Source organism: Columba livia, chromosome 20 (assembly GCF_036013475.1).
Source record: "Columba livia isolate bColLiv1 breed racing homer chromosome 20, bColLiv1.pat.W.v2, whole genome shotgun sequence".
Taxonomy (NCBI): domain Eukaryota; kingdom Metazoa; phylum Chordata; class Aves; order Columbiformes; family Columbidae; genus Columba; species Columba livia.
Genome location: NC_088621.1, coordinates 7,309,197 through 7,337,154, shown reverse-complemented (window position 1 = coordinate 7,337,154; position 27,958 = coordinate 7,309,197). Strand labels below are relative to the sequence as shown.

Here is a 27,958-nt window from a genome sequence, read left to right as displayed (position 1 = left end):
TTAAATTTGAGAAGAAAATTCTTCTCAGTAAGGGTGGCAGAGCCTGGCCCAGGCTGCCCAGGGGGGTTGTGGAGTCTCCTTCTGTGCAGACATTCCAACCCGCCTGGACACCTTCCTGTGTAACCTCATCTGGGTGTTCCTGCTCCATGGGGGGATTGCACTGGATGAGCTTTCCAGGTCCCTTCCAGTCCCTGACATTCTGTCATTCTGTGATATGGTACAGCAGTACTAGTAACCCTTGATACCAAATGTAGAGTAGTTGCATCTTTTATTGAATTACCTGGTCTTCTAAAAATGTAAATCAAAAGACAGATTTCCAAGTCTCAGCCTGTCTCTCAAATGTGGACTGGTGGAGGAAGTGCTGGATTCTGGTTGAAGGTTTATCACCCGCACCAACTGCAATACACCACTGCTGAAATACACCAGAAAATTTAAATACCAAACTCATGTTTAAATAGTCAAATAATTCTTGGTTGTGATTTATTTGGGTTACTTTAAGCACAATGTTTTGAAGTCCTCATAGATGTTTTTTGCTCTTCTTAGTGTTTTAAAGGTTCTTGCTTTGAGAAGATCCCAAGGGCAGGCTATTCTGGAAGTGCTCAAGACAATCCGGCGGTGCCTAAGCTCCCTTGGACAGCCACACTGTTTTCTTCCACCGTGTGTACTTTTCCTCTTAGAACTTCTAGCCTGTCAGAAAGATTTTACTAAGTAAGTAATTATTTATACAAGTCTCAGCTGTGTGTCTTAGTCCTTGTGTTCTCCCAGTCATGTAAACTGAAAATGGTAGAAAGTTACTGCTTTTTAATTCACATGGATGATAAAAATATGACATGACGATTAGTTTTTAGGCTACTATGTGTATCTTGGGTGCTTCATTAAAACAGAAAAAATCAATGACTGTTTTCAAGTGGGACTTAGTTTCACAGTTATTCATCCCAGTAGTTACCACGTGGTTGAATCACAGTCTGGACACCTGGAAACATCTTTACAGTTCCAACCAAATCACAACAAACTCAAAAACATTGTAGGGTCTTCAGTTATTGCTTTAGTTGAAATTCCTATCTAATTCTAGATTGGTTTCTTTCTCATCCTGTAAAGCTGTAGTGATCTAATCCATTTAGCTTGTAATTAGTTATGTAGCATTGTATCTTTAGAATTTCTGTAAATTAACATAATACCTATCTGGCAGATGAATTAACTTCCAAAAATGGTGCATGTTAGATCTTGTTAGTCAGCTATTTGCATGTTCATGAATTTTCCCAACTTTGGATGTGATACAAGATAAATTTTAGGGTGGGTGGTGTATTTCACTCGTGTGCCAGGGGCTAAGGTGATGGACGTGCCAGCCAGGGTCTGCAGTGCTGTGAGCTACGTACCAGTTACACGGCGTGCATGTACACACATTAAAAAGAGACAAAAAAGTCATATCAGCTGAGTGTATGTGCAGTTGTTGTTCTAAGTAAGGTAAGATAATTTGAAGGGGTCTTTTTTCCAAATATTAGTTGCAACTAGAAAGCGCTATCTCAAAGCAGGAGCTAACACTGCCGTTCTGGTTCATGAATTTCAGTGGGATTTCTGTCGTGTTTGTGGACAGTGTTGGAACTCTGTCGCCTGGTTTCTCACTTGTCAAGAGCCTTTTGTGCTCATCTTGCGGCACACTGATTTCCTTTAAGATCTTGGTTAGATTTTTGTAAAGCACCTTTTTAATTTGAAGGAAGGTTCTATTGTTAGTGCCACGAGCACGCTACCTTAAATGTAACAATGAATTCTAGGCTACTAAACTGACTCTTTAATTTCTAGCTACTTTGGAAACTTGGAAGGCTGTGGTGCTGAGCTACACAAAGAGATTCGTGAGTCCTACTATCAGCTTGTTTTGTTCCTGGTGAATTCTGTGAAGGGATTTAGTACTATTAATGACAGGTACAGTACGTCGATTGTATTACTTGAGTTTGGTTTTTTTTCCTGTTCTTCTTCACCTCCTCCCTTCTCATTTGTTATTTATTGTTTACTGCCTCAACCAAGTTTAACTGTACTTTGCAGAACTAAATAAGGAGCCTTGATCTTGTGATCCAAAATGCCATGTTAGCTACTACGCACAATAAATTTCTCAGTGTTAAAACCTTGACTTATTGCCTAAGCTCTGTCTCAATTGGATCCATAAAGGACACCATCTTTATTTCAAATTGTGTTGGCTGTTCTTCTTGCTAAATTGTGTAAGCTTATGCCACAGTAAACCTGAATTTCTGCCACATAGTTAATTTAATGCAGAGTAAAGCCTGGAAGCCAGCGTATAGTGGTTGTTCTGCATTTACTCCCTGAACAGACTAGTTCAGTTTGAGGTTGGAGCTGTCATGTTTTGTTGTCTTGTGTTTTTATTTAGATCATTGCTTCCTGCCTTATCGTGTGTGCAGACGACTCTCCTTCACTTTTTGGATATGAGTTGGGAGCCGAGCGATCTTTCCTTCTTTGTTGAGATTCAGTTACCACAGCTTCTTATGACTACATCACAAGAAAACATAAGTGTCCATGACAGTGTCATTTGGTGAGTCAGGAATAACACAGCTTTCATGTGGCACTAGCTATTGATACCAGTTTTTTTCAAGCAAGGCTCCTGCACTTTGTGCTGGAACAAGCAGTAAAAGTACTATTAACAAGTGTGGTATAATTTTGGCCAGTATACAAGGGCTTAACTAGCATGCTAGTTCAAAAACTTAAAATTATAACCTGATTAGTGCTGGAACACCTCACCTGTTTAGCAATGTAGCAGGAGGGAGATAATGCTGTTTCATGTCTTGATAAATACCAAATGTTTTAACACCTGAATGTTGCAGTTTCATAGTGGTTGTACTTCTTGCAAATGGCAAATGTGAGGGCCAAAAAGCTTTTAAAACGTCTCAGCTGATCTGCCAGCATTAGCAAAAGCAGTTTGGATTTTCTGGTTTTGCACTATGGCTCCCCATATGTACTTATGGACTTGTCACAGAGTTAAGAAGCAGGTGTCTGTGTGCTCATTTATTAACCAAGTGAACTGGAGTTCTCACAATTCTGTTTTTGTTAGCATGTCATACTGCTTTGTTCTTTAAAAAAAAATATATATATATATATATATATGTATATATATATATATATCCCTATTTATATTAGAGGGAAGCCTGGCTGCATTCAAATGTGATTTTGTGCTTGCTTTTCTTTTAGTCAGTGGAGTGAAGAAGATGAAATTGCAGACTACAAGCAGAACTGTGAGTGGATGGATGAATGTCAGGATGTGATGTTTGAGGCCTGGTACGAAAAGATAGCTCAAGCTGACCCAGAGAAGCAGAGAAAGGTGACCTCATGATTTGCTTATTTATCTGCCAAAGGGGCAAACAGGAGACTTTTAAAAGCCTAACGGGGAGAAAAGAATCTGGCTTAAACTGGTTATTCATGAGCTGGATCCCTGGCTCCCTGTAGGCCTTCAAAAGTCTAATATGATGAAAAGATCCCCTTCCTTTTTTTGGAATGGAAAGTGTTCTTTTTTCTGTCTAAAAAGAGCTTTCTCAAAGTTGGAAAATAATTCTCAAGTAAATTGCGTCCATTTATTGCTCTAGATGCACATGTTTGTTGCTCGTTACTGCGACCTGTTGAATGTGGACATATCCTGCGATGGCTGTGATGAAATTGCACCGTGGCATCGCTACCGCTGTCTGCAGTGCAATGACATGGATCTGTGTAAAACTTGTTTTCTTGGTAAGAATCATTTAAAAAAAACACTCAAAACCCTATACTCAAAGGTAAAATAGCATCTGCTGAATTATACATAAAATAAAGGGAAAGACTTTTCTTCTGGAAATTTTACAAATGTTTAGCTTTTCATAATCTGAATGTGAACTTGACATCACGAAAGATCCTTTATCAAAAAGGATTTACAGGGGAATCTTAAAATATTTCTTTACAGGTGGAGTTAAACCCAAAGGTCATGAGGATGACCATGAAATGGTTAACATGGAGTACGCCTGTGATCACTGCCAAGGAGTTATCATAGGTCGGAGAATGAACTGCAACGTGTGTGATGACTTTGACCTTTGCTATGGATGCTATTCTGCAAAGAAATATTCCGACAGGTATTCAAGATGTCATTTTTGTTTCCTCTGCTTCACTTGGCAGAAAAGCAATAGTTAGCAACCAAGTCCAACCTGTCGTTCTTGTGTTACTTTCTACAAAGTTGTGCCCCACATCAGAACATCTAGTTGATGTCCTTTGGAGAAACATAGCAAATATAGGACCAGTTCAGCAAAAATTTCTGCAGTTTGGAAACCTGCCCCAACCTCTGAAGTAACTTAGTAGCAATTGTTTTCTAGCCATGGTGTGAGAGTTGCAGAAGGAGAGTTATCAGCCCCGAATGACAGAAGAAGTGGATGGTGCTGTGGTTGGGCAACGTCAGTTTTGGTGCTTGACATGAAAGATCTTAAAAAAATTGCATTTCTAGAGCAGGAGCTCTTGTGAAAGTTCAAGTTCTTTTAAACAAGCACTGCTGAAGTCAGCGAGGCTCTGATAGTTTACAGTACTTGAAGATCTACCGTTTCAACCTCTGAAATGTGTTGTTTTTTTCATAGTTTTTTGTAAAGCTGTCATGTTTTACTAACTGCATTGGTTAGCGAGAAAGCAGCTGCATTTCAAAATGAAATTCCTTCTTCTTTCAGCCACTTGCCCACTCACAGCATCACCGTGTATCCCATGGTGACTATTCGCATCAGTGACCGACAGAGGCTCATCCAACCCTATGTCCACAACTATTCCTGGCTGTTGTTTGCAGCTTTGACTCTCTACAGCGCGGATCTGGCAAATGGGGAGGAGGTGGAAGGAGAGAAATTAGATTCGCAGGTCCTCGGTCATGCCAGAGTCCTGCAGCATCAGTGCATCCAGCTCATCGGAGACTGCTTGCTGAAAGCCCAGCACGGAAAAGGTGAGTCAGCTCCTCTTTCACCGAGACAATGCTGCCCAGCAGGCGTCCGAAAAGTCTGTGATTACTCACTTGGAAGTTTCCAAAGGAAAGGGGAAGCTACTGTGTACTTCACTGAGAATAACTGTTTATGTAGAAAGCAAATGTAGAAACAAGTGTCGTTTAGCGTCGGTGGAACATGGAAAATAGGGTGTTGGAGACAATTTATTTTATGCTTACGTAAATACTGAAGACAGCTTGGCAACTCTTTGGTTGTATTTTTTTTCTTTTTTTCCTTCTTGGATGTTGCAAACGGGCCGGTCAATATAACTTTGTGTTCTGTTACTAACACGTCACTGACACCTGAAGGACTTGAAAGAAAGCAAAGAACTTGGTGGAAGATGTTTTTTGTTCTGCACCTCTTGGCAAGAGTTTTTGAACCTTATTTGAGGTGTGAGATAAGTTTCTGGGAATGATGTCTGTCTGTCTGGAAATGAGGATTTCTGTGAACTTGGATCTACTACAGAAAATTGGGTGATACAATAGAGACCAGTGTTAATACATGAAAAATTCTAGACTCAAATTCAAATAAGTTTACTGGTGCTCTTTTTGAGTAGCTCCAATACAGCTGAAATACTACCACCACCACCACCACCAAATACTTATGTGTACTCGTGATTTAAACTGCTTGTTTTTAATATACAGTTTTATTGTATAAATATTTAAGTGGTCGGAGGATTAAAAGCTAAGACAAGCTTCATTTACCTTTCATAATTTACACTGTTGGGAGGTATCTCTAACACTTTCTTGAATTAATTAATACTCCTACCCTTATTGTGTCTTCTTGAAGTTGAAAAACATCACTGCCTGTTCTTCACAATATTGTTTAATGGAACTACATAATTAAGTGAACATGATGGGGAACATCTTTGATGGAGTTGACATTCAAAAGACGTTTGCAGTTGTCTTTCAAAATGCTTCAGTTCTCCGTGTTGCCTTTCTTGCCACTCAACAGCTGAAGAGCTTTTATAACTTTCTTGCTTTCAGGTCTGAAAAATTTAGCTCTCCTCTGCATGTTACCAGAAGGTGAATCCTTCTCGGAGAACGACACTGTCTCAGTCAGCCCTCCCACAGATGATGCTCCAAAAAGTCATGCTGGTGATAACACAGGGAAGGGAGGAGATGAGAAACCACGCACAGGCGCTTTTATGCATTATAATGTAAGTACTGTTATTTACAGAATCCCTGGTATCAGTTAGTTGTGTGTTCTTCAGGAGCTTAAACATCCTATTCTGACCATGCAACTGAAATAACGGATGGTAATGATTTCATTTGTAGGGAAAATTTGAGGGGCAAAGGGACTGCAGTTGGCTGCTTCATTTTTTTTTAGGTCCAACTGATGAAAAGCAAAGGTCTCACCTCATGGTCTGACAGGCAGCTGATTCACAAAAGCATTGGAGGGAAGGGCCAAAGGACGTTCTTTCTGAAAGGGTTGTCATTCCCCTCGTTGTTTGCGCTGTTAAGTCAGGAGAACAAGCTTTCTACAGTTTTATACAGTGTATAAAACTATTACAGTGTGATAATTTATGCATAGAGATACAAGCAAAACAGAAAAATGTATTTTCACTGCATGGAAGCTTAAGATATGTTTATATCAAGAAGTTCTTAAACAATAAAAGGTTTTGATATTCAGGGAAAAAATATGTTCAAATGCAGATGACTGAGGGTTTCACTTTTAGTGCCTTTGTTTTAATTTTAGGTGAAAGAAGATGTTTGCAATGCAATCCAGTCTCCTGTGGAAGATAAAGTTGGACAACAAGGAAGTGAAGACAAAGCTGTCTTCACAAAGAAAGCTGTTTTGAGACAAGAGTCAGACTTGTCTGGGGATGGTAATGTTTCTCCAACAGGTAAAAGATTGAAATATAACAAGGGCAAGTGTAGAGTCTTGCATCTGGGTAGGAACAACCCCAGGTTCCAGTATAAGTTGGGGAAGGAGCTATTAGAGAGCAGCGTAGGGGAAAGGGACCTGGGGGTCCTGGTGGACAGCAGGATGACCATGAGCCAGCACTGGGCCCTTGTGGCCAGGAAGGCCAATGGTACCTGGGGTGGATTAGAAGGGGGTGGTCAGTAGGTCAGAGAGGTTCTCCTGCCCCTCTACTCTGCCCTGGGGAGACCACATCTGGAATATTGTGTCCAGTTGTGGCCCCTCAGTTCCAGCAGGACAGGGAACTGCTGGAGAGAGTCCAGCGCAGGGCAACAAAGATGCTGAAGGGAGTGGAGCATCTCCTGTGTGAGGAAAGGCTGAGGGAGCTGGGGCTCTGGAGCTGGACAAGAGGAGACTGAGGGGTGACCTCATTAATGCTTACAGATATCTAAAGGGTGAGTGTCAGGAGGATGGAGCCAGGCTCTTCTCGGTGACAACCAGTGACAGGACAAGGGGTAATGGGTTCAAACTGGAACACAAGAGGTTCCACTTAAATTTGAGAAGGAACTTGTTCCTGGTGAGGGTGGCAGAGCCTGGCCCAGGCTGCCCAGGGGGGTTGTGGAGTCTCCTTGTCTGCAGACATTCCAACCCACCTGGACACCTTCCTGTGTAACCTCATCTGGGTGTTCCTGCTCCATGGGGGGATTGCACTGGGTGAGCTTTCCAGGTCTATTCCAATCCCTGACATGCTGTGATTTTTTGATTCTCTGTTCTTGTGGACTTGGAACCAGATGTGTCTTATTCTATTAACGACTAGTATTAAAATCACAATAGTAAAATGGCCTGTCCATAGTACTGTCCTTTATGTTTTAATAGATGGTATAAATCTTTTTACCTGCTATCTTTTGTACACTTCTCTATAGACTTGCTTTTCAAATTCTAATAATTTTTTTTTTTTTTGGTTTATGCTTGGGTTGTAATTTTAAAAATGAAGTTGTTGCTCATTTCTTTTCTTTTTAATGTCATTTTGGGGAATTTTTTCTTTTGTTTTAATTTAAAAAGCAGATGACTACCTCTCAGAAGATTCAGCCCAGAAGCAAGCAGAGAAGGTTATAATACCTAGCCAGGAACAAGTTTTTGCTGAATGCTCTCAGAAGAGGATTCTAGGGCTGCTGGCGGCTATGTTACCACCTTTCAAATCAGTTAGTTCTTTTTACTTTCAGTCTGTTTATTTTTCTTGGTGTCACCAGGAACATGAATAAAATTCATAGCGAATTAATTGTGGGAGATGGGCTCTTTTTGCTTACATGATACAAAATGTGAATCAGAATGTCATAAAACGTTTCACATTGTTAAGGAACGGCAAGGGTTTGTTCCTGGGTGGGAGGAGTGGGAAGGGAATTTTCATTTATCTGTAAATCAGTCTGTCTAAACTCTCTGACAGCTGCAATGCTTAAACCATCAACTTAGGTTTATGCATCAGGTCAGCTTAACTGGTCAACAACAGAAATAGGAACCTGGTTTCTCATTTCCTTTTGTCCCATTTGAAAGAACACTAGAACAGAAGCTTTTTATATGTGCTGTGACTTTGGCTGAAACTTTTGTTTTCTTTCCCTTCCTTACTGAGATTTTTCTTTTTCCATAGGGCTCCACAATGTCTTTGATTAACCTGGAGCAGATCCTTCCGCTGATGTTTCAAGTTGTAATCTCAAACGCTGGCCACCTAAATGAAACTTACCATTTAACACTGGGACTTCTGGGCCAGTTAATCCTGAGGCTTATGCCTGCAGAAGTGGACGCTGCGGTGGCCAAAGTTTTGTCAGCCAAACACAATTTGTTTGCAGCGGGAGACGGGTCTGCAATGCCAGACGGCTGGAAGACAACTCATCTTCTCTTCAGTCTTGGAGCTGTGTGTTTAGACAGGTGCTTTTTAATTTCAAACTATATAATATTCAAACTACTCTCTGACTAATACTCTATTTGTTTTGTGTGTACCTCTTGCATAGAGCCTTTTTAACAGAAAGTCAATTAAACCTGTACCCTGATTGTGGGAAGGGCTTAACATCTGCAGCCCTTGTTGCAGTGAGAATCACTTGATTTCCTTCCAAAAGAAGGCAGTCTGTTGAACAGTGGCTTAATTTCCTGTGTTCTAGCTATGTAGCATGTTATGGTGAAAAAAGTAACCTTTGGAAAATGGAAACTTTGAGGAAAAACAAAATACAGTCCTATTATTTAAATTTTCTTTGATATGACGTTAATTCTCTTCTATTCAGTTGCATATCTCTTGTGTGACTTGGGAAAGGTGCAGAGTGTGTCATGTGGTAACCGTCACCAGTGCTGAGTTCTGGATCTGGCCCTTTTATGTAAGAGTATTAGAGAGATTTTTGTATAGTAAAATTGCACTGAAAGCAGCAAGGAGGGGCAGGGCAGATGTTCCATTTTGGAGATCTTGAAAAAGCTCTTAAGCACTCTAATGTCATGCCTCTTAAACGTGACAGTGTAATTTTTGATTGTAGCTATGTTTTACAGGGAAGGTTCATAAAGTAATAGAAAAATGTGTGAAATTTCAAGGCAGAGGATCAGCTGAAGGAAAGGAGTTTCTCAAAGATTAACTTTAGAGCAAGGAGACCAGTCTCTAGATTATTTGTGTAGTCCACAGAGAGGGGGCAGGTAGTTGTGTATATGGGAAATAAACCGCTTGCTGTTGTGCATAGAACTTCTGAGCTCTGAATTAACATTAGGAATTAGAGGTGACAGTGTTCAGGCTCACTTTGATTTGGGACTGCAAACCCTTTAAGAAAACAGAGTATTATTTATGCTCTCATGATGAAAACAAAACAGAATTCATGTGTCAGCTGGCATGAAAGCTTCAAATTTTTGGAAAAACAGTTGTATAATGATGTGAAAGCTGTAGCTGTGACAGACTAACGGTGATATGCTGTCTTGAGGAAGAATCATTTCAGGTAAGTCTGAGGTCAGCCCTCCTAATACCGACTGCTCTTGCTTTCCAGTCGTGTAGGTCTGGACTGGGCAAGCTCCATGGCAGATATTCTTCGATCTTTGAACTCCTCTGCGCAGTGGCACAATGTGATCGCTGCTTTCACTGACCATTGCATTAAGCAGCTCCCCTTCCAGCTAAAGCACACCAATATCTTCACTTTATTGGTGCTGGTTGGCTTTCCTGAGGTAAGTGGCCTATTGATACTAAAGGAAGCGAAATTGGTTAGAGCTTTTAGGTTTGTATTTCTAAACACTACGGATTTCATCCATTTGGGACAGCCATTATAAACTGTCACAACACGGTGTATGTCAGAGTTCACATCTTTCCACTTGTGCACGATTAATGTTTATTTAACGAAGAATAATGTAGCTGGTTTTGCCTTGTATTTCTTGGAGTGCTTCTTGTAACTATCGTGACAAAACCAGCTTAGTATGAGTATTGAAAAGGGCTTTTTATACAAGCAAAATAAACCACTGTCACTCATAATAGTCATAACTCTGATATATTGCCTAGGTAGCATTAAGTTGTTCGTTGTAGGCATTTATTTTATAGAAAGGAACTGCTATTTCTTAAAGATCAGCAAATACCTGGCAGTGAACAGATTTTCCAGCTAAAAAGGACAATATAAAGTATAAGTGAATGTAGCCAACATAAGAGACAACTGCGTATTTACAAATAAGTATTGCAAAGCATAACTGAAAGTTTGCTGCGATTTCAGGTGCTGTGTATGGGGACTCGTTCTGTGTACATGGATAATGCTAACGAGCCGCACAACGTGATCATCCTGAAGCATTTTACGGAGAAAAACAGGGCAGTTATAGTAGACATCAAAACCCGGAAGAGAAAAACAGGTTCTGTGACATTTTTATTTTATCAAAGAATTGCAGAGTATTTCCTTACAGTTTCTTATGGATACCCAAAACCATATCAATTTCAGGTCAGAATTTTCCCCATTTTAACTGTAAAAGACAACATGAACTGCTTGGTATGCTGTACTGTTTATGTGCAAATATGTGCAGACAATCAGGTGTTGCCAGAAGTTACTTAGGGGCTTTTTTAACTTGCATTGAAACATGAAATAGTTTCTTGACTGCTCAATGAATCTGAGATAATTTTAGTACAAGACCATTATTAGAACGTACTTCACGTGTGGATCATCTTCATGTCTCAGCTGACTCGTATCTACTGGTAAGAGATGATTGTGCATTTTAAATGACGTTAGTGGGTTATGTGTTCTCTCTCTTGCAGTGAAGGATTATCAGTTGATTCAGAAATGTGGCCAGGAGGGCAGTGATTCCCAGACCCAGCTCAGGCAGTACCTCCAGCACTTCGTTCTGATATCCACCCACCTTCTGCAAACCAACATGGACAGCAGCTATGCTGAGGCCGTGGAAGCAACTTGGGTCTTGTCGCTTGCTCTGAAGGGTCTTTACAGAACACTTAAGGTATCTTTTGCCTGACATGTAGAATATAATAAATAGAAGTTCATATTCTGCCTTGCGCTACAGGAACTTGGGTATTGACTAAGCACATTGGGGCACTAACACAAGGTCATTTCTGTCACGTCTGGCTCCTCTTATCCCCTCTCTGCAGCGGGTTGAAAATGTTGCTGGGCTTTAAACATTTGTGAGTCTGAGGTGAAAGTTGGGTCACTTTTCCTCTGTGGGCGATGATTATGAAAGCTGAAGAAGAAATTTGTAGGGATAACACTTTATGGACTGAAGCTCACATGCTCCTTCTCTTACTCTTGAAGTATCTGAAGCAGGGATCTGTATTTTTTTGGACTGTCAGATCAAAGCGGATATCCAGTTACTACTGTGTGTCATAGATGATACTCTTAAGGTGTTTGAAGTGGGGATTTGTATTTTAAGGGTTTTTAGGGAAACGTAAGAAAAAAGATTCTCAGCGTAGTTCATCTGGGCAGGAAGTTTATCTGAGGCTGCATGATAAGGCCTTGCAAGCTTGGTGATGCATTGTGCCCTTTTTACTTACTTAATTGTGTGTCTGTGTTTGTAGATTCATGGATTTAAGGAGATCCAAGCTGCCTTTCTTCAGTCTGGTTTACTCAAGCTTCTAGTGAAGAAATGCAGCAAAGGAACTGGCTTCAGCAAGACCTGGCTTCTCAGAGACTTGGAGGTAAGAAAAGTTACGTGGGAAATGGTGGGTTTGTGTTTTGGGATTTTCTTCTTTTTTTTTTTTTAGGTGCTGTTTCTTTTTAGAATAACATGTTAAGCAGTGTCCAAGTCTTATAATGTTCTTATAAAATGCTAGTTGCAGATACCCTAATAATATCTACAGCTGTCACACCATATGCTACCTTTTTTCTCTGTAGATTTTGTCAATAATGCTGTATTCCTCAAAGAAAGAGATAAGTTCCCTGGCTGAACGTGAAGATTCTGAATTGGAAGAAAGGGAACAAGATCAAGATGTGGAGCAAACTGTTGTTGGTCCTGTTGATTTAGAGCAGAACAAACTTGATCCTCTGGAGGGTTTGGATGAAGCCACCAAAATATGCTTCTTGGTACTTACTTAATTTTACCTCCATCAAAGTTACTATGAATTTGCTAGTTGCATATAATAGTTGGTAGTTTATATAGCAGTTATTCTTTTAAATTTGATGAATATGGGTCTGTGATTTCCATGTCGCAGAATCACAGAATGTCAGGGGTTGGAAGGGACCTGGAAAGCTCATCCAGTGCAATCCCCCCATGGAGCAGGAACACCCAGATGAGGTTACACAGGAAGGTGTCCAGGCGGGTTTCAAATGTCTCCAGAATAGGAGACTCAACCTCCCTGGGCAGCCTGGGCCAGGCTCTGTCACCCTTAGTGAGAAGAATTTTCTTCTCAAATTTAAGTGGAACCTCTTGTGTTCCAGTTTGAACCCATTACCCCTTGTCCTGTCACTGGTTGTCACCCAGAAGAGCCTGGCTCCATCCTCCTGACACTCACCCTTTAGATATCTGTAAACATGAATGAGTCACCCCTCAGTCTCCTCTTGTCCAGCTCCAGAGCCCCAGCTCCCTCAGCCTTTCCTCACACGGGAGATGCTCCACTCCCTTCAGCATCTTTGTTGCCTTGCACTGGACTCTCTCCAGCAGTTCCCTGTCCTGCTGGAACTGAGGAGCCACAACTGGACACAATATTCCAGATGTGGTCTCACCAGGGCAGAGCAGAGGGGCAGGAGAACCTCTCTGACCTACTGACCACCCCCTTCTAATCCACCCCAGGTACCATTGGCCTTCCTGGCCACAAGGGCCCAGTGCTGGCTCATGCTCATCCTGCTGTCCACCAGGACCCCCAGGTCCCTTTCCCCTACGCTGCTCTCTAATAGGTCATTCCCCAATTTATACTGGAACCTGGGGTTGTTGCTACCCAGATTCAAGACTCTACACTTTCCCTTTTTGTATTTCATTACATTTTTCCCTGCCCAATGTATTATTACCTAAAGGAAATAAACTAGAACTACAGTAGTGAACACTACAAAATCGCTGTAAAGCTTTTTTGCTAAATTACTTCTCATTTTTACAAATGCAGATATTAGGTTCATTTGTTCTCTGCTTCTGCGATAGGTGGGAAAATAATGCCTAGCTCATCCTGAAGGAAACTCATCTTTCATTTTCACTTGCAATGTCTTTATTTTAATTTATGTTTATTTAATTCTTCTTCTTCAGATGACACATGATGCACTTAATGCACCTCTCCATATTCTTCGAGCCATGTATGAGTTGCAAATGAAAAGAACAGATTCTTTTTTCCTGGAAGTTCAAAAGAGGTATGTGAAAGACTGGGTCCAGCAGGAAAACAACGTTACTAGATGTGGGTGGTAACCTAAAATCTAATACGTGCCAAATAGAAATTATTCCAAGGATACGATTTGGTTTTCATGTGTGAAAAAGTAAGGAAATAAACTCCCACTAAGTTGTATTTATGGATACAAGTCACCATCTTCTAAAACGCATTGCACGTTCTTTTCAATATGATAACTCCCATGTGAAGATCTACTATTGGAGAGCTTACATGTGGCTTCTTGTATCACAGCATGTTGTAGAGCCACCAGTTTTACAACATTTAGAACTAGTTAATACTATTTGATAAAAATAGGTAGAGTTTAATGAACCTTTCTAAAACAGGTGGAAAGGTTTAATTTGCATTTAATTGCACTAATTTAGTTTGCGTTATTTTCCATACATATTGTTTTATTCTTTTGCCTCTTTTAAGGTTTGATGGAGATGTAATTACAACAGATGAGAGGATCCGAACGCTGGCTCAGAAATGGCAACCCAGCAAGCGCTTGAGGTTGGAGGAGCAGAGTTCAAAAGCAGTAGATACAGATATGATCATCTTACCCTGTTTGGTACGTACATCTCCACAAAAAGGAGCAGTTGTGAAATAATCAATTTAGGCCTTGAGCAACTTCAGTTTTGTTTAGTAACTTCAAACCTGAGGAGTTTTTTTTAACATCTCAAGTAATCTGTTAATGTTTTATGTCAAAACAAATGAGCAGGTACAAGAAGCAAATATTTCTTCCTTGTTATTTCTTCCTTAAGGAAGTAAGAGAACTTGATTCTCAGCTCAGGAAAACAAATTGTGATTGCAAACTGTAATTTCCTCTCCTTATACAAGAGAGATTGTATCTAATTACTGTAAGCTTATGCCATAAGTGTTTCTGGTTTAGCATATTATTGTTATCTTACAGTAATTTCAGCAGAACAAGGAAGCAATTAATTTATCTTGTAAAGTAGATGCTACACCTGAAAGCTTGAGGCTTCGCATTCCATAGTGTGGTCCCACAGCTCTCTGCTTTATTTTGGGTGCAGATTCGTGACCGTGTGGTATCACCACCACAGTTGTCTATCAGTTGCATAGCAAACAGGATCAAGAGCTTCCTGAAGTAGTTTTACATCACTGTAAGAAAAAAAATTAGACCTTACAACAGCTCATACAGAGGCTGTGAAACATCCACCCGTGGAAATTCTCCAAACTTAATTGGACAAAGCCTTGAGGAACCTCATGTCATTTTGAACGTGGCTCAGCTTTAAGTTGAATTTGGATTAAATGGTCTCCACAAGTCCCTCCCAACTTGCCTCATCCTATGCTTGTATTCCAAGGTCACAAATAGTGTGGCACTTTGTTGCTTTACCTCTGTAGTTCAGCTTAAATTAACACTTCAGGTTATAATTCTACTTGCTGTTTCTCCTCATATGTACAGTCATGAGTGTATCTGTGTATAGTGAAGTCTGTTGACATAAACGGTCTTTTTGAGGAATTCTGTCCCTGTAGGTATGTGAGAGATCAGACTTTCGTGTTCTTTGCTACATCTCATTTTTCCGTATGTAAAAGCCAAATTAATTTGTAAATTCAGCTTGCAGTCTGATTGACTGGCCAGATATCCAAACAGAAGGAAGTAAATTGTTGAGAGCCTATTTTCAAACTTACATCTCCTGTTTTGCAGTCAAAACCTGTGCTCTGTGATAAAGCGACAGAAGAAACCAATCCGGTTGCCCAAAAACTGATAACCAACACGGAGAGTGACCTACAGCTCAGCTACGCCAAGCAGCGTCGCACCAAGAGTTCAATACTCTTGCACAAGGAGCTGGACTCTAGAAGTAAAAAGTCCGTGAGGGATTACCTGTATCGCGTCAATGAGGCAACAGCTGTTCTTTATGCCAGACACGTGCTGGCGTCGTTGTTAGCCGAGTGGCCAGATGATGTGGCAATAAATGAGGAAATCCTCGATCTTAGTGGCCCGGCCCACATGACATACATCCTGGACATGCTCATGCAGCTGGAAGAAAAGCAGTTGTGGGAAAAAGTAAGTGGATTTCACTGATGCATGTGAACAAGCCCCGTGCCTACACGCCATGAGACTCTGACTAACTAAAATACTTGCTGTTCCTTTTTTTAAACTAAATTGAAACTCCAAAATTTAAATTTGTTCTGAAGAAACAGTTGGAATCTGTCAGTGTCTTAATGTACAGATTTTGTTAACAGAACATGGCAAAGCTAGCTCTGTGGAGACAACTCTTTCAGTTCTGAAAGAGCTCCATGGGAAAACAAATCTTATAGAGAAAATGGTAAAATAGACAGTCTGTTTTGAAAGCTGCTTTTTGTTAGATTGAAATGTGTATATTATGGAAGTGATCTTGGAATTATAATAGGGTGTTGTAATGAAAATGTCAGCTCAATGCTTCGCAGAAGTTGAAGCAAATCAAGTGCTGGGGATCTTCAAAGAAGGAATTAAAAATAAAGCAGAAGGCATTGGCATGCCACTGAAGCAGCAGTGTGCTCTCTTCTGGACTGCAGCCTGTGATCTGACTCCCCAGCTCATTTACAAAAAAGAAGGATGCAGTACAACTGGAAGAGGTCTGGAAAAGAGTGGGATTATTATGGCCATGGAGTAACTTTAGCGTGAGGAACCAGCTAATATTCTTTATCCTGGATCTTTGCCCTTTGGGGGCCTTGAGGGAGGGGGAGTAATTTAAAAGTCTGTTCCTGTTTCTCTGTAATTTTAAACCACTAAGCAGCATACAAAAGTTAACAGCAAGTATTATTCATTGACCCTCCCAGTAAGAAAACAAAGGAGTGTCAGATTAAGGTAATGAGTGGCAGGTCCAAAACAAACTGAAAGAAACTGGGGCTTGACAGAGTATGTCATTGAAATTGTTGCCAGGGGGTGTTTATATAGGTTAAGAAAACAACAGGATGAACTGATAGAATAAATATCTGTCAAGGTGTATTAAATACAAAAGCACAGCCTTTGTCTTTAGGCTATTCTGCAAGTGCGTGGAGGCAAAGGACGCGTTCAGGGAACTATACTGCATGCTGCCTTGGCTTTTTAAACTCCTTTTCCCCAAGAAATCCACTTCTGGCTGATTTGGAGATGAACCTTCTGGTCTGAACTAGTATTAAGTTTTATATGAGTTAGAAAACTGCAGGTGAAGACATGTAGTAGGTTGCTGTAACGACCTGGAAAGGGCCTCGAGTAGCAGGACTCCTCAGTAAGAGCCTTTGTGCGCTTTTGAAAAATAAGAAAAAGTGGAGACTAAGATGGTTTTTGAATTATCATTTAGTGCGTCCTGATAGACTAAATGCTATTTTTTTGCGTTTTTAAAGACACAGCTCTTGCATCTAGTGTTGTTCCTTTTTATACATGGAGTTGTACGTTTTGAAGACTAAAACATATGACACATTCTGTTCAAATCAAAACCAGTAGGAATAGAAGGTAGAGGCGTCTGTTTAGGATGTTAACAAAGTTGTTTGTAGGTTTAGTTTACTGTTAATTATTTTATGGATTAGTCTCAATTCTAGCATTTGTGGAAACAGATCTAGGTAATAGCTCTCGTGTTTTTATCCGATAAAGACTGAAAGATCTGGAACAGAGGGCAGAGTAAAATCTTCTGCACTTATGGAGAGGACGTTTGTAGACATTATATGTGAATTTGTCTTGTTTCTTGCTCGTAGCTTGATTCTCTCTTCCAAAACGTTGCGTGGCTAGAAATGAGTCTTGTGTCAGTCATCAGCGTGTTTGTAAATATTGTTTTGATAGTAAATTGTGTTTACATCGCATGTTGCTTCTCCCCAGATTCTACAGAAAGTGCTGCATGGGTGCAGTGAGAACATGCTGGGAACGATGGCGCTGACGGCGTGCCAGTTCATGGAGGAGCCCGGAATGGCAGTCCAGATGCGTGAATCCAAACATCCTTATAACAACAATACTAATTTTGAGGTAAATCGTACGTGTATCACAGTGCGGTGGGTTTGCAGGACTTGAGGACTCACTGAAAACCATCAGGGTGGTTGGAACAGAAGTCTCACCGTGTTCCATGTGTGTAGCCATGGGACTTCTGTGCCTGGAGCACCTGTGAAATACCTGTCTTGCTTTTGAGGCTGATGCCAGATGACTGATGCCTTGCCCTGTGAAGAGATGTGTTCAATAGGGCACTTTAATGTAGTCCTAGTTCAATCATGTGAAAAATGCATTACTTAAACATTTTTACTATGCATGTATTTGAAGTCTTATTTTCTCCCTTTTCATCCAAAGGGCTGTTCCATTTGGCCTATTACTTCCTTGTGCTGTTAGATGAAAGCCAGGAGTGGAGTCTTTCTCTCTTGTATTTCTCATTTTAGACTATTTTCTCCTGACACAAACAGTTTCTGATTCTCTTTTCTTGGTATTGTTGGAAAATATTTTTCTAACACAGTTTGGTAAGCAATTGGGAGTCTTAGGAGGCTTTTTTCCTGCAGTTCTGACTCTTTAGATTTTTATTTTTAAGACATTTAGGTTCTGGCAATGAGCTCAACGTGAGCAGTGATTACCACTTTTAAAAAACCGAAGCTTTGCTAGCAATTAATTTTTACACTTTTAACAGCTAATGCAAACAATAGGCCATGCATGACTTTTGTTAAATTAGTTTCCCATAAGAATAGCAAAGAATTTTTTGTTCCCCATGGAGATGCTGCAATATTTGTTGTATCTCCCTTGTTTGTATGGTGAAAGTTAAGTAGCTTCTTGGTAATATGTGTTTATTTCTCAGGATAAAGTTCACATTCCCGGTGCTATCTACCTCTCAATCAAGTTCGACTCTCAGTGTAATACGGAAGAAGGCTGCGATGAGTTGCTCATGTCCAGCAGCAGTGATTTCCAGCAGGATCGGCACAGCTTCAGCGGGTCTCCGCAGAAATGGAATGATTTTGAGCTTCCAGGTGAATACGCAGTGTTTCAACATGCAAATGTATAGGATATTGCTGGTATCTAGGACTCTTGGGAGAAACTACAGAAGGATAACAATAAAACGCAGATGTTCCTGAGATGTATGGGGGAAAAATTCTCCTTTTCTTGTCCCAGTCTGTTTGCTCTGACACGCTGCTCTTGCATTTGTTTCTTGAAAGTAGGCTTATCTGTTGTTCTGCTACTTGACCTTTTTTTTCCACGCCTCAGTCAAAGCATGCACTTAGCTACTGGAAACAAATTTTGATCTTGATTCTGTTCCAAAAACAGTCCTTGTTCTGCATGATACTCGTATTGTTTCTGCCTTGTCTTACTTTCCACAGGAAGCACATTCTTTTTTTTTTTTTTTAAAAGAAAAAACCAAACAGATAGTCTTATCTCCGGTCTCTGTGCTGCGCAAGTGCTCAGAGCACATGAAGTGTGTGCCAATGCCTTGTCTCCGGTTGTTGCCACAGAGCATAGCTGAAAAAAAATCAGTCATTTGACTGACAGCTTCAGGCTGTATTCTCTAAGCAGGTTTTGATAGCACAGTAGCTGAAGGTCTCCATGGTCCCTGCTTCTCCTGTTAAATTGTTTTAACCCACTGAGCGCTGTGGCATTGCAGGAAGCTTTTGACTTCGAGTGCTGTCAGTAGCTGTAAATAGATTTAGGAACTTCCTTAGCAAAAGCGGTCTGGGTTACAAGGTGCTGGTTAGAAACAAATGTATGCTCTGTAGAAACATTTTGGATTTTTATGAACTTCTTCCTGTCCTCCTTTTCCTCCCAAATAATTGCAGAGGTTTGCCAGGAAACTGAACTTTGAGGCCCATTGTTTTAGAGCAGCCTTGGCTGTGAAACTTGAGTTACACCTTGTGAAACTTCATTTCCAGCCAAGGCTGTCTGGGTTAAGGCTCTGGATTTCACTGGGCAGGCTGTAGCTGAAACCAGACATTTGAAGGATTCTGGGCTTTTCATTTGATGGATTTCTCAAGACTCACATAATCACAGAATGTCAGGGATTGGAAGGGACCTCAAAAGCTCATCCAGTGCAATCCCCCCATGGAGCAGGAACACCCAGATGAGGTTACACAGGAAGGTGTCCAGGCGGGTTGGAATGTCTGCACAGAAGGAGACTCCACAACCTCCCTGGGCAGCCTGGGCCAGGCTCTGTCACCCTTACTGAGAAGAATTTTCTTCTCAAATTTAAGTGGAACCTCTTGTGTTCCAGTTTGAACCCATTACCCCTTGTCCTATCACTGGTTGTCACCGAGAAGAGCCTGGCTCCATCCTCCTGACACCCACCCTTTAGATATCTGTAAACATTAATGAGGTCACCCCTCAGTCTCCTCTTGTCCAGCTCCAGAGCCCCAGCTCCCTCAGCCTTTCCTCACAGGGGAGATGCTCCACTCCCTTCAGCATCGTTCCATCAGTACTCCTCAGAGTAGGAGAGAGCAGTGACTCCATTTCATTATTATAAGTGGAACAGGGTTTTAGATTTTTTTTTTTTTTTTTTAATCCTAAAAAATGTTTTCAAAATTTTTCATCTTCTTGTAACTTTGGAAATTGTGGTTCCTGATGAAAGCTAGCATGCTTGTCCCAGGGTGATAGGATTTTTCATGGAACAGAAGGGAATTGTCAGTGTTAACCAGATCTAATATTACAGAGCACCATAGGTAAGGATGTGTTTTGTTTAGCATTACAGCTAATTCCCCGTGTTTGTGAAGCTGTAGATGCTACAATTACAAGAATTTCGTGAACGTTCCACTGCCTGATTGTAAAACGGTTGAGCCTTTTGATAGTTCTTCTGCTTTTAAGTAGTTAAGTTTAACAAAGTAATGTGGATTTTCCTTCTTTCCTTGTACACAGGAGACACACTCTATTACCGATTTACTTCTGACATGAGCAACACTGAGTGGGGTTATAAGTTTACGGTGACAGCAGGTCATCTGGGAAGGTTTCAGACAGGTAAGTGTCGTGGTTCAACCCCAGCTGGCAATAAACCTCACGCAGCCACTCGCTCATTCCCCCCGCAGTGACATGGGGGAGAGAATCAGAAGAGTAAAATTGAGAGAACTTGTAGGTTGAGACAGAGACAGTTCAATATGTAAAGCAAAAGCCACACGCACAAGCAAAGCAAACCAAGGAAATCATTCACCGCTTGCCATAGCAGCTATTAGGAAGAAAAATAACTTGATCCCAGCTGAAACCAGGACAGTACGTGGTGTTCAGAATGTATCTGAAAGGACTTTTTTGGAGTTATTTTGCTGAACTTTGACAGACTTGTGGTTATCCCTCTTTTTTTGACTTAGAATTTGCTTTCTCCAGTGTTTTGGAAATAATCCGGTTAGCTTTGTTCAACTTGAAACTTGACTAATGTCTTTTATTTGCTGTGACTTTATGCTAGAAATACCAAATCTTCACAGAGGCTTGGAGATAACGATTATAATAATGTTATTTGTATTCAGAGTCTTATTATATGGCAGTAATTACACGCAGGATTTACTAAACACTCCAAGGTGCTGTAACTGAAAACAAATAATTGTAATTGTGTTTTTGAAAAGCAGTTATCCATTAGAATAGGCTGCTTCGGGATCTAATTTCTCAATGTGGCATGAAGGGTTTTATTAGTTCATTTCAGAGCTTAAACATTTTTAATGAAATTGAAGCTGGTGGATGATTTACAATGAGCAAAACTCTACTGCACATCACACAATAGTGAGGGGTTGTGTTGTGTTTGCCTTATTTGGGCAAAACCTTTTATTTCAGGTAGGATTCTTTCTAAGCTTTTTGCCCCAGAAGAGACTTGTGATGTCACGCTGTAGTCTAGAATGATCTCAGATTTATTTTGCTTTGTAATTTGTGTGATATTTGTTATTTACCAAAGCAATACTTTAGTATACAAAGAAAACTGAGCATATGAACAGGATGGGTCCCTACAAAAGTAACACCTGTTTGAATTTTTCTTTCTCTTCCAGGGTTTGAAATTCTAAAGCAGATGCTGTCTGAGGAAAGGGTGGTTCCTCACCTCCCCCTGGCCAAGATCTGGGAATGGCAGGTGGGGGTGGCGTGCCGGCAGACCGGGCACCAGCGCCTCAAGGCCATCCACCTGCTCCTCAAGATCGTGCAGTGCAGCGCCCAGAGGTAAGGGCGCTCTTCTGCGGCGTGCGCTAGAAAGCAAAGGGCAGGACAAGAAAAAGGGACTAAGCTGGTCAAATTTTGAAGCCAGAAACCCATGATTTGAAGTAGAAGTTCTTAATTTGCCTTTGGGATGCAATTCATAGTGCCTTGACGGCAGAAACTTACTATAAGGTGGTTTTTTTGAGAACTTTTTTTCCTCCGTTCTTGGCTTTTAAAAGAAGTCAAATGAATTTGGATTTCGTTGTAAAGAAAAATGAATCACCCTGAAACAGGCCAAAAAGATTTCAATTAATTTTCTAGAAATTTAATCTCTTGGTGTGAGCAGTACTTCAAAGTTAAGGTGAGGATGGAATAATCACAGAATCATTTCAGTTGGAAGAGACCCTCAGGATCATCAAGTCCAACCATAGCCTAACTCTAGCACTAACCCATGTCCCTAAGAACCTCATCTAAACGCCTTTTACACCCCTCCAGTGATGGTGACTCCACCACTGTCCTGGGCAGCCTGTTCCAATGCCTGACAACTCTTTCTGGGAAGAATATTTTCCTAGTATCCAATCTAAACCTCCCCTGGTGCAACTTGAGGCCATTTCCTCTTGTCCTATCACTTGCTAGTAAACTGGTGAAATGATGATCTGATTCTCTATAAAGCACATAACTTTAAAATTATTATTTTTAGTTGTACCACTAAGCCTGTAAGTGAGTTTCAGAAGGCATAGGTGTGCTAATGCTTAAGTATGCATGGCATGGCTATTCCTTATTAAAATATACAATCAAAAAAGCATTGAGCTTTTATATCATCTTGCAAATGTGTAGAGTCACGATAACTCAGTAGCAATGCTGGAAAGACAGACAGCTGTGCTGGAATGCCGAAACTTATCTCGGTTATGTCCTTCCAGTTCAGAACAAGCAAAATCATGAAAATAGCAGCATCCTACTAAATTACTTTGATAAAGAGAAGTCAAAAAGTACATTCACATGTAGGAACAAAACCGGACAATTACATAGAACTTACATTGTAAGAACTTAACTTTTGTAAGTTTTAGAGCAATCCACATCCAAGCCTGAAAAAGTGATTTGGGTGTTACTCATAATCACTGATTTATTATACTTTCATGTTCCTTTAGTGTTTTTTCATCAGAGAATGTCTGCTTCGTCCTGCGGACAACAAATTTAATTGCTAAAAGATCAAGTGTCCCTTGTGCTTATAGTATTTAATATTTTTCTTCTGTTAATCTGATGATAGGTTCTGAAATTGAGTTTGCTCCCATTGAATTATATTTGTCATCCTATCTGTATGAGTGACATTTGGACTCGGTAGCTTTAACTTGAGTAGGAAGGAGACAGGGTTGGAATTGTTTGTAAAGCTATAAATCAGTTTTTGTCTCTCTGCCCCGTACAAGGGCATCACCTGCCCAGTGCTGTGGTTCAGTATTATAGTATATATATAGTAGAATTTCAAGCAGTGGAGCCAGAGCATTTAGCAAAGTGATGTATACAGGGTTTTATTAAAGCCCTCATTTCAGGAGGCCACTCAGTTTTAGAGAAGTCACTTAGACATATTCATGGATATGAGGTTTTCTCCACTTCACTGGTTCAGAATGAAATTTGTCGTGCTGAAACACCTGATTGAATTCAGATTTGAAAATGCTTCTTGTGTTTCATCCTTCATTTATATGTCTGTCAAAACTGTGTGGTATTATTATCTTACTTTTTTTTTTTTCCCAGAAACCGGCCTAAGATGATGGTTACTCGTTATTTCATCTCTGTTTCATTTAAATTCCTTTTTTTCAGGGACTGTGACCTCACCTTGTTGAAGCCACTTTGGCAGCTTTTCACCCATATGGAAAACAACTTGTGTCATGACATGGCCAAGCCTGGTATTCTCCTTCCTCTCCATCGTGCACTTGCAGAACTCTTCTTTGTTACGGAAAACAGAGTTACTGTAAGCAGCTCCTGCTTTTTTATCCCTCCTCTCCCCAGTGGTGGGAATGATATGTAGTTCAGTGTTAAATTAAATGCAGTTTTGCTTTATCTTGACCAAGTTCATCAGAGCTTTAGAAACATTAAATGCTTCAGAAACATTAACAGCTTTATCTTGTGGAGTCTGGTAGCAAATTCTGATAGAGAGAGGTCCTGTTGCCTCAGCCGTCATGGAACCTGTAGTAATAGTTGTGACTTCCTCATGTGATTAAAGCAGTAGGCCCTAAAGCCACGCTTCATTCTGAGAGGAATGCAGATTTACTAATTAATTGAAAGGTATTTGAATGTGGTTCTCCTTGAGTTGATTCCAAACATTACATATGAACAGTCTGTAATGAACTGATTTCTGTGGTCACAAACTGTGTCCGGGAGAGTCTCGTGTGTGGTTCTGGTACTTCGGATTCTTGTGGACTGTTCTAATGATCAGCATTTGAATGTTAATTAGTAGGACGATATCTTGGGTAGGAACATTGGTGTTCATTGAATCCTTTCTGGCTGCAGGAGCTTGGATCTCTACAGGAGTATTTGCTTGCCTTAAATACTGAAGATCATCTTCATCGCTGCACAGCACAGGTACAAATATTGCACAACCCCAGAGATGTGTGGTTCTGTGATATTTTTCTGGTAGATGGAGATAACGAACAATTTCTGATTGCCCAGTGTTATAAAATAGATGTTCTTGGGCTTTACAATGCTGTGACAGGCCTCTGCAATTTGTGAGGGAACTACGCAGAAGTGCTGTTCTCCATTAACAGTCGGATTATGTTTCACAAACTGGATATTCAGTGTAATCGGGTCTATCTCAACAGGATGGTTATTTATCTATTTATCTACATCTGTTTAATTTTGTAGAAGGATTTCTTTACAGTTTTGGACTGGGGAGAATCTCTGGTGTGACTTTGTTTTTCCTTCTCTCTTCTAGGCCCTGAAAAACATTGCTGCTATCAGCCTTGCCATTAACTATCCAAACAAATCAACAAGTTTCTGGAATGTTTAATACTGGCTCAGGCCGGAGTGCATGGGATATAGAGTAGTTTGTCCATAAGAACCTTGGAACAAACATCTTAACTTCGTTCAGGAAAAGTTCCTTCAGCTTCAGTGTATGAGCACTCTGCAGCCTGCCTTCCTTCCACCTCGATGTAGAATTTGTAAAAGTAAAAGCGCACTTCAATGAAAAAGCACATCTTGAAGTAACTCACGCGTCGCCTACAGTTATGTATTCACATATTGTAGCATGTTAGAGTAAACAGAACAATATACTTTTTTTTTATTCAGAGGAAGTAAATGAAAGGAGGTAGATGAAGTTTGAGAATGGGAGGCCCCTGTCTTGGTATCATCTGCTCCCGGGGAAACTTGTTGATGGAACATGACAACTTGGAAAATACCGCTGAACTCGGAGAGATGCCATCAGCAGCATCTACTATAAATCATTGAAGTGAAACAGGCAAACCAGAATCTGGTGGGCTGATGCAGAAATGGTCCACACTTGAGGCCCGTCGTGTTTGCTTTTGCTTTGAAGGCTACTACCCAAGGAAAAGAACCTTAATCCTCACTAAGCTGCAGGTTGTAAAACAAATTCTGGGTGATTTGCATAGCAGTTAAAAGGATTCCAGTTTCACAGCATCTCCTGCAAGAGGTTAATGTTTCTCCTGTTCTTTGATTCAATCAGCTGGATCATCTGTTCTTACCTTAATTTATCTCCGATGTGTTATTCTAAATAGCACATTATTCTAGTGCAGAGAGCAGAGACTGGTGCCATTCACAAAGCAGTGATGATATGAAGAACTGAGGAACTCACTTTTTGTCGAAGATCACATCTTTACAAGAAATTATTAATGAGGTTTTTTCTTTCATTATGTTGACACCAGTGGCTCAGGAGGTCCGTCTTGGCCATGTTGGGAACCCCGACTCCCAGCACTCAGGGTGGGGGTTAATGATCAATCCAGTCTCATAGAGCAATAACTGCTTTACTCTTACTGAACATGGAATGAATCGCAGACCTTCTATGCTGAAATAAATTGGCTTTCTTCCTACTTCTTCCTACTTAGTTACGCTGGTTATTCCCTTTCCAAAGAGTTTAAAAGAACAGAGAAGGATTTGGGGGTGTATTTTGTGTACCATTATACAGTGTTTAGAGCTGGCCTTGTCAAGTATGAGTTCAGAGAGCTTTTTATACTAATTCTTCTTCCCTTCCTCACCTCAACATTAGAATGGGAAAAAAAAGGCAACCAAAAGCTTCGATGGTAGCTGGCTGCCAGTGGTGTAAAGGCAGTGGCTCTGTCAGGAGGGAATATGCTTATTGACCTTCTTGTCCAAAAGGTGAGCGATACCTAAATAACAACATGCAGCCTGCACAGGAGCACCAGTTTGGAGCCTGACCTCTGAATTGATGGTCTTATCAGCTGAGGCTGGAATTTCAAGGGTGGTCTAAACTCCCTCTGAGAGGGAAACGTGCAGTAATCCATCTCCTTTTTTTGGATGGCCCCTAGTGCTGCAGTTAAAGATGTTTTGACTTCTGCTCAGCCAGGTGAGTGCAAAGCAAATGCTTCTTGAGGGGACGGTGTTGAACCAGAATGCCTGCAATACTTAAAACTGAAGCCCAAGAAGCACTGCGCTGAGACCATTGCCCTCAGGAATGGAGTAGCCATTTGAGTAGACAAGAATAGCAGAATTCAGGAAAAAAGTACTATTTATCAAAGAGATACTGCTCTGCAACCCCTCCTCAAGTATCCTGTAGTTGAAGATTAAAGCCCTCCTACTTTCCAGCATGATAGCACGATGGGAAGGGAATTATCAAAGTTGTGGCATATCTAACGTGGATCATTTTGTTCCCACATCCGAGTAACATAGTTGAGTTTGCGATCTCGCTGCAGCAGTGTCTGAGAGATCCCTGAGACACCAGCTGCTCCTGACAGTGCAAAGAGATTCAGAGAACAGGGAGCTGCTCCACCAAAACCAGCCATTCTCACGTCTGCTTTGGAGAGCCGTATCAATGGGACAGGTGAGCATCTGGAACTTGCTCTCCTGGAGCAGCAGGACTTTCCCTTCACCCTGTGAATCCACGGCGGAGCAGTCGAGGAGCCGCCGTGGGCTGGTTTGCTGAGGATGGAGCCGCTGGCATCTACCTGCTGTGCTCAAAGGAGGCTTTTTTTGTCATTTTTACATCAGGGATGAAGACTGTAAATAAACCATTCACAGAACCTGCTGTGGCTCTATCCCATTCACATTTATTTTCCGTCAAACTGCTTTTTTTGCTTTGTGTACGAAGCCGTGAGGCTGCAAGGATGACACAGGAGTGGCCAATGTTCTTACCAGGTGTCCCCTTCCTTCCTCTACCAGCAGAAACTGGCCTCGAGTTGTTTGTCTTGTCCTGAAGGGACCATCTAGGAACAGTGTCCACTACATATAATTTCTACCCACTAGATGGAACTGAAGGGCCGTGACCTGAGCTGACACTGGATCTGTTGCTGCCTTACAACTCAATCATTCATTAAGGATTTTTTAAGAGACAACACTGATTATTTTTTGTTTTCCTTCTGATAACTTTAAAGGAAGAGAATTCCAATAATGAATAGTCACAATCAATCACATTTCGAAATTCCTGCAGCAGTTTCGAGTGGATGCAGATGATACTATTGAATAGTATAAAACTGTCTGGAAAACAGGTATGCTGAAAAAAATGTGCCTAATATAAAATAAATCAACCCAAGTTGTCCTGCCTGAATCACCTACAATGTGTTTAAAAACAAACCATATTGTTCCTAATGATACATTTGACTTGCTTTCATTAAACACTTACAAAAGAGAGTTTTATAATTTCTTTTCTTACGGGTTTACTACTTTGCAATTTTTATCAGTTGTTTAAAATATATCAGACCTTTATTCCAGTTCAGTTCAACATGTAAAAAGAAAGCTACAGATGTAGGTAAAATATGCAAATGAAGAGAAATATATTGTAAAAATTCTATAAAAACAAAGAAGTACAACGTGGTGTCTGGTTTTTTGTTTGCTTTTTCTTCTTTCCTCACTGACTGTTTAAAGCTTGAATTTGCAGTGAGATCAGGGGGTTTCCTGCAGATCTTCATTTCCAGTGCCTGTGAGCAAACCTGCTTTTCCTGGTGGGGTCAGTATATATCTGATATTGTATAGACCCATGTAGGGTATGTAGTTCGGGAGTCCTCTCTTAAATTCCAGCCCTGCTGTTCACGTTCCAGTGGCCTTATCAGAAAAGCCACGTTTTCCCTTGGATATCTATTGGTTTTGGCACCTGTGTTTATTCACTTTCAG

At 40.7% G+C, this 27,958-nt stretch overlaps 1 protein-coding gene across 2 annotated transcripts in view; it reads left to right on the top strand.

The window, feature by feature from the left end:
• Window positions 1–27,657, top strand: part of ZZEF1 (zinc finger ZZ-type and EF-hand domain containing 1) — a 58,101-nt gene extending 30,444 nt beyond the window's left edge. Inside the window, exons 30-55 of one of the 2 annotated variants that reach the window (XM_065037152.1) lie at window positions 544–708; window positions 1,801–1,920; window positions 2,381–2,542; window positions 3,196–3,325; window positions 3,588–3,726; window positions 3,935–4,100; window positions 4,680–4,942; window positions 5,966–6,138; window positions 6,678–6,825; window positions 7,905–8,044; window positions 8,488–8,765; window positions 9,854–10,028; window positions 10,562–10,694; window positions 11,092–11,288; window positions 11,860–11,979; window positions 12,176–12,364; window positions 13,515–13,615; window positions 14,062–14,197; window positions 15,296–15,655; window positions 17,426–17,569; window positions 18,378–18,546; window positions 20,417–20,515; window positions 21,526–21,691; window positions 23,483–23,633; window positions 24,173–24,244; window positions 24,594–27,657. In XM_065037152.1, coding sequence (XP_064893224.1) covers window positions 544–708; window positions 1,801–1,920; window positions 2,381–2,542; window positions 3,196–3,325; window positions 3,588–3,726; window positions 3,935–4,100; window positions 4,680–4,942; window positions 5,966–6,138; window positions 6,678–6,825; window positions 7,905–8,044; window positions 8,488–8,765; window positions 9,854–10,028; window positions 10,562–10,694; window positions 11,092–11,288; window positions 11,860–11,979; window positions 12,176–12,364; window positions 13,515–13,615; window positions 14,062–14,197; window positions 15,296–15,655; window positions 17,426–17,569; window positions 18,378–18,546; window positions 20,417–20,515; window positions 21,526–21,691; window positions 23,483–23,633; window positions 24,173–24,244; window positions 24,594–24,668 — 4,171 coding nt within the window. In that variant the 3' untranslated portion in view covers window positions 24,669–27,657. The remainder of the gene's footprint in view (window positions 1–543; window positions 709–1,800; window positions 1,921–2,380; window positions 2,543–3,195; window positions 3,326–3,587; window positions 3,727–3,934; window positions 4,101–4,679; window positions 4,943–5,965; window positions 6,139–6,677; window positions 6,826–7,904; window positions 8,045–8,487; window positions 8,766–9,853; window positions 10,029–10,561; window positions 10,695–11,091; window positions 11,289–11,859; window positions 11,980–12,175; window positions 12,365–13,514; window positions 13,616–14,061; window positions 14,198–15,295; window positions 15,656–17,425; window positions 17,570–18,377; window positions 18,547–20,416; window positions 20,516–21,525; window positions 21,692–23,482; window positions 23,634–24,172; window positions 24,245–24,593) is intronic. The other variant, XM_065037151.1, reaches the window with a different exon arrangement.
• The last annotated feature ends 301 nt before the right edge of the window (window positions 27,658–27,958 follow it).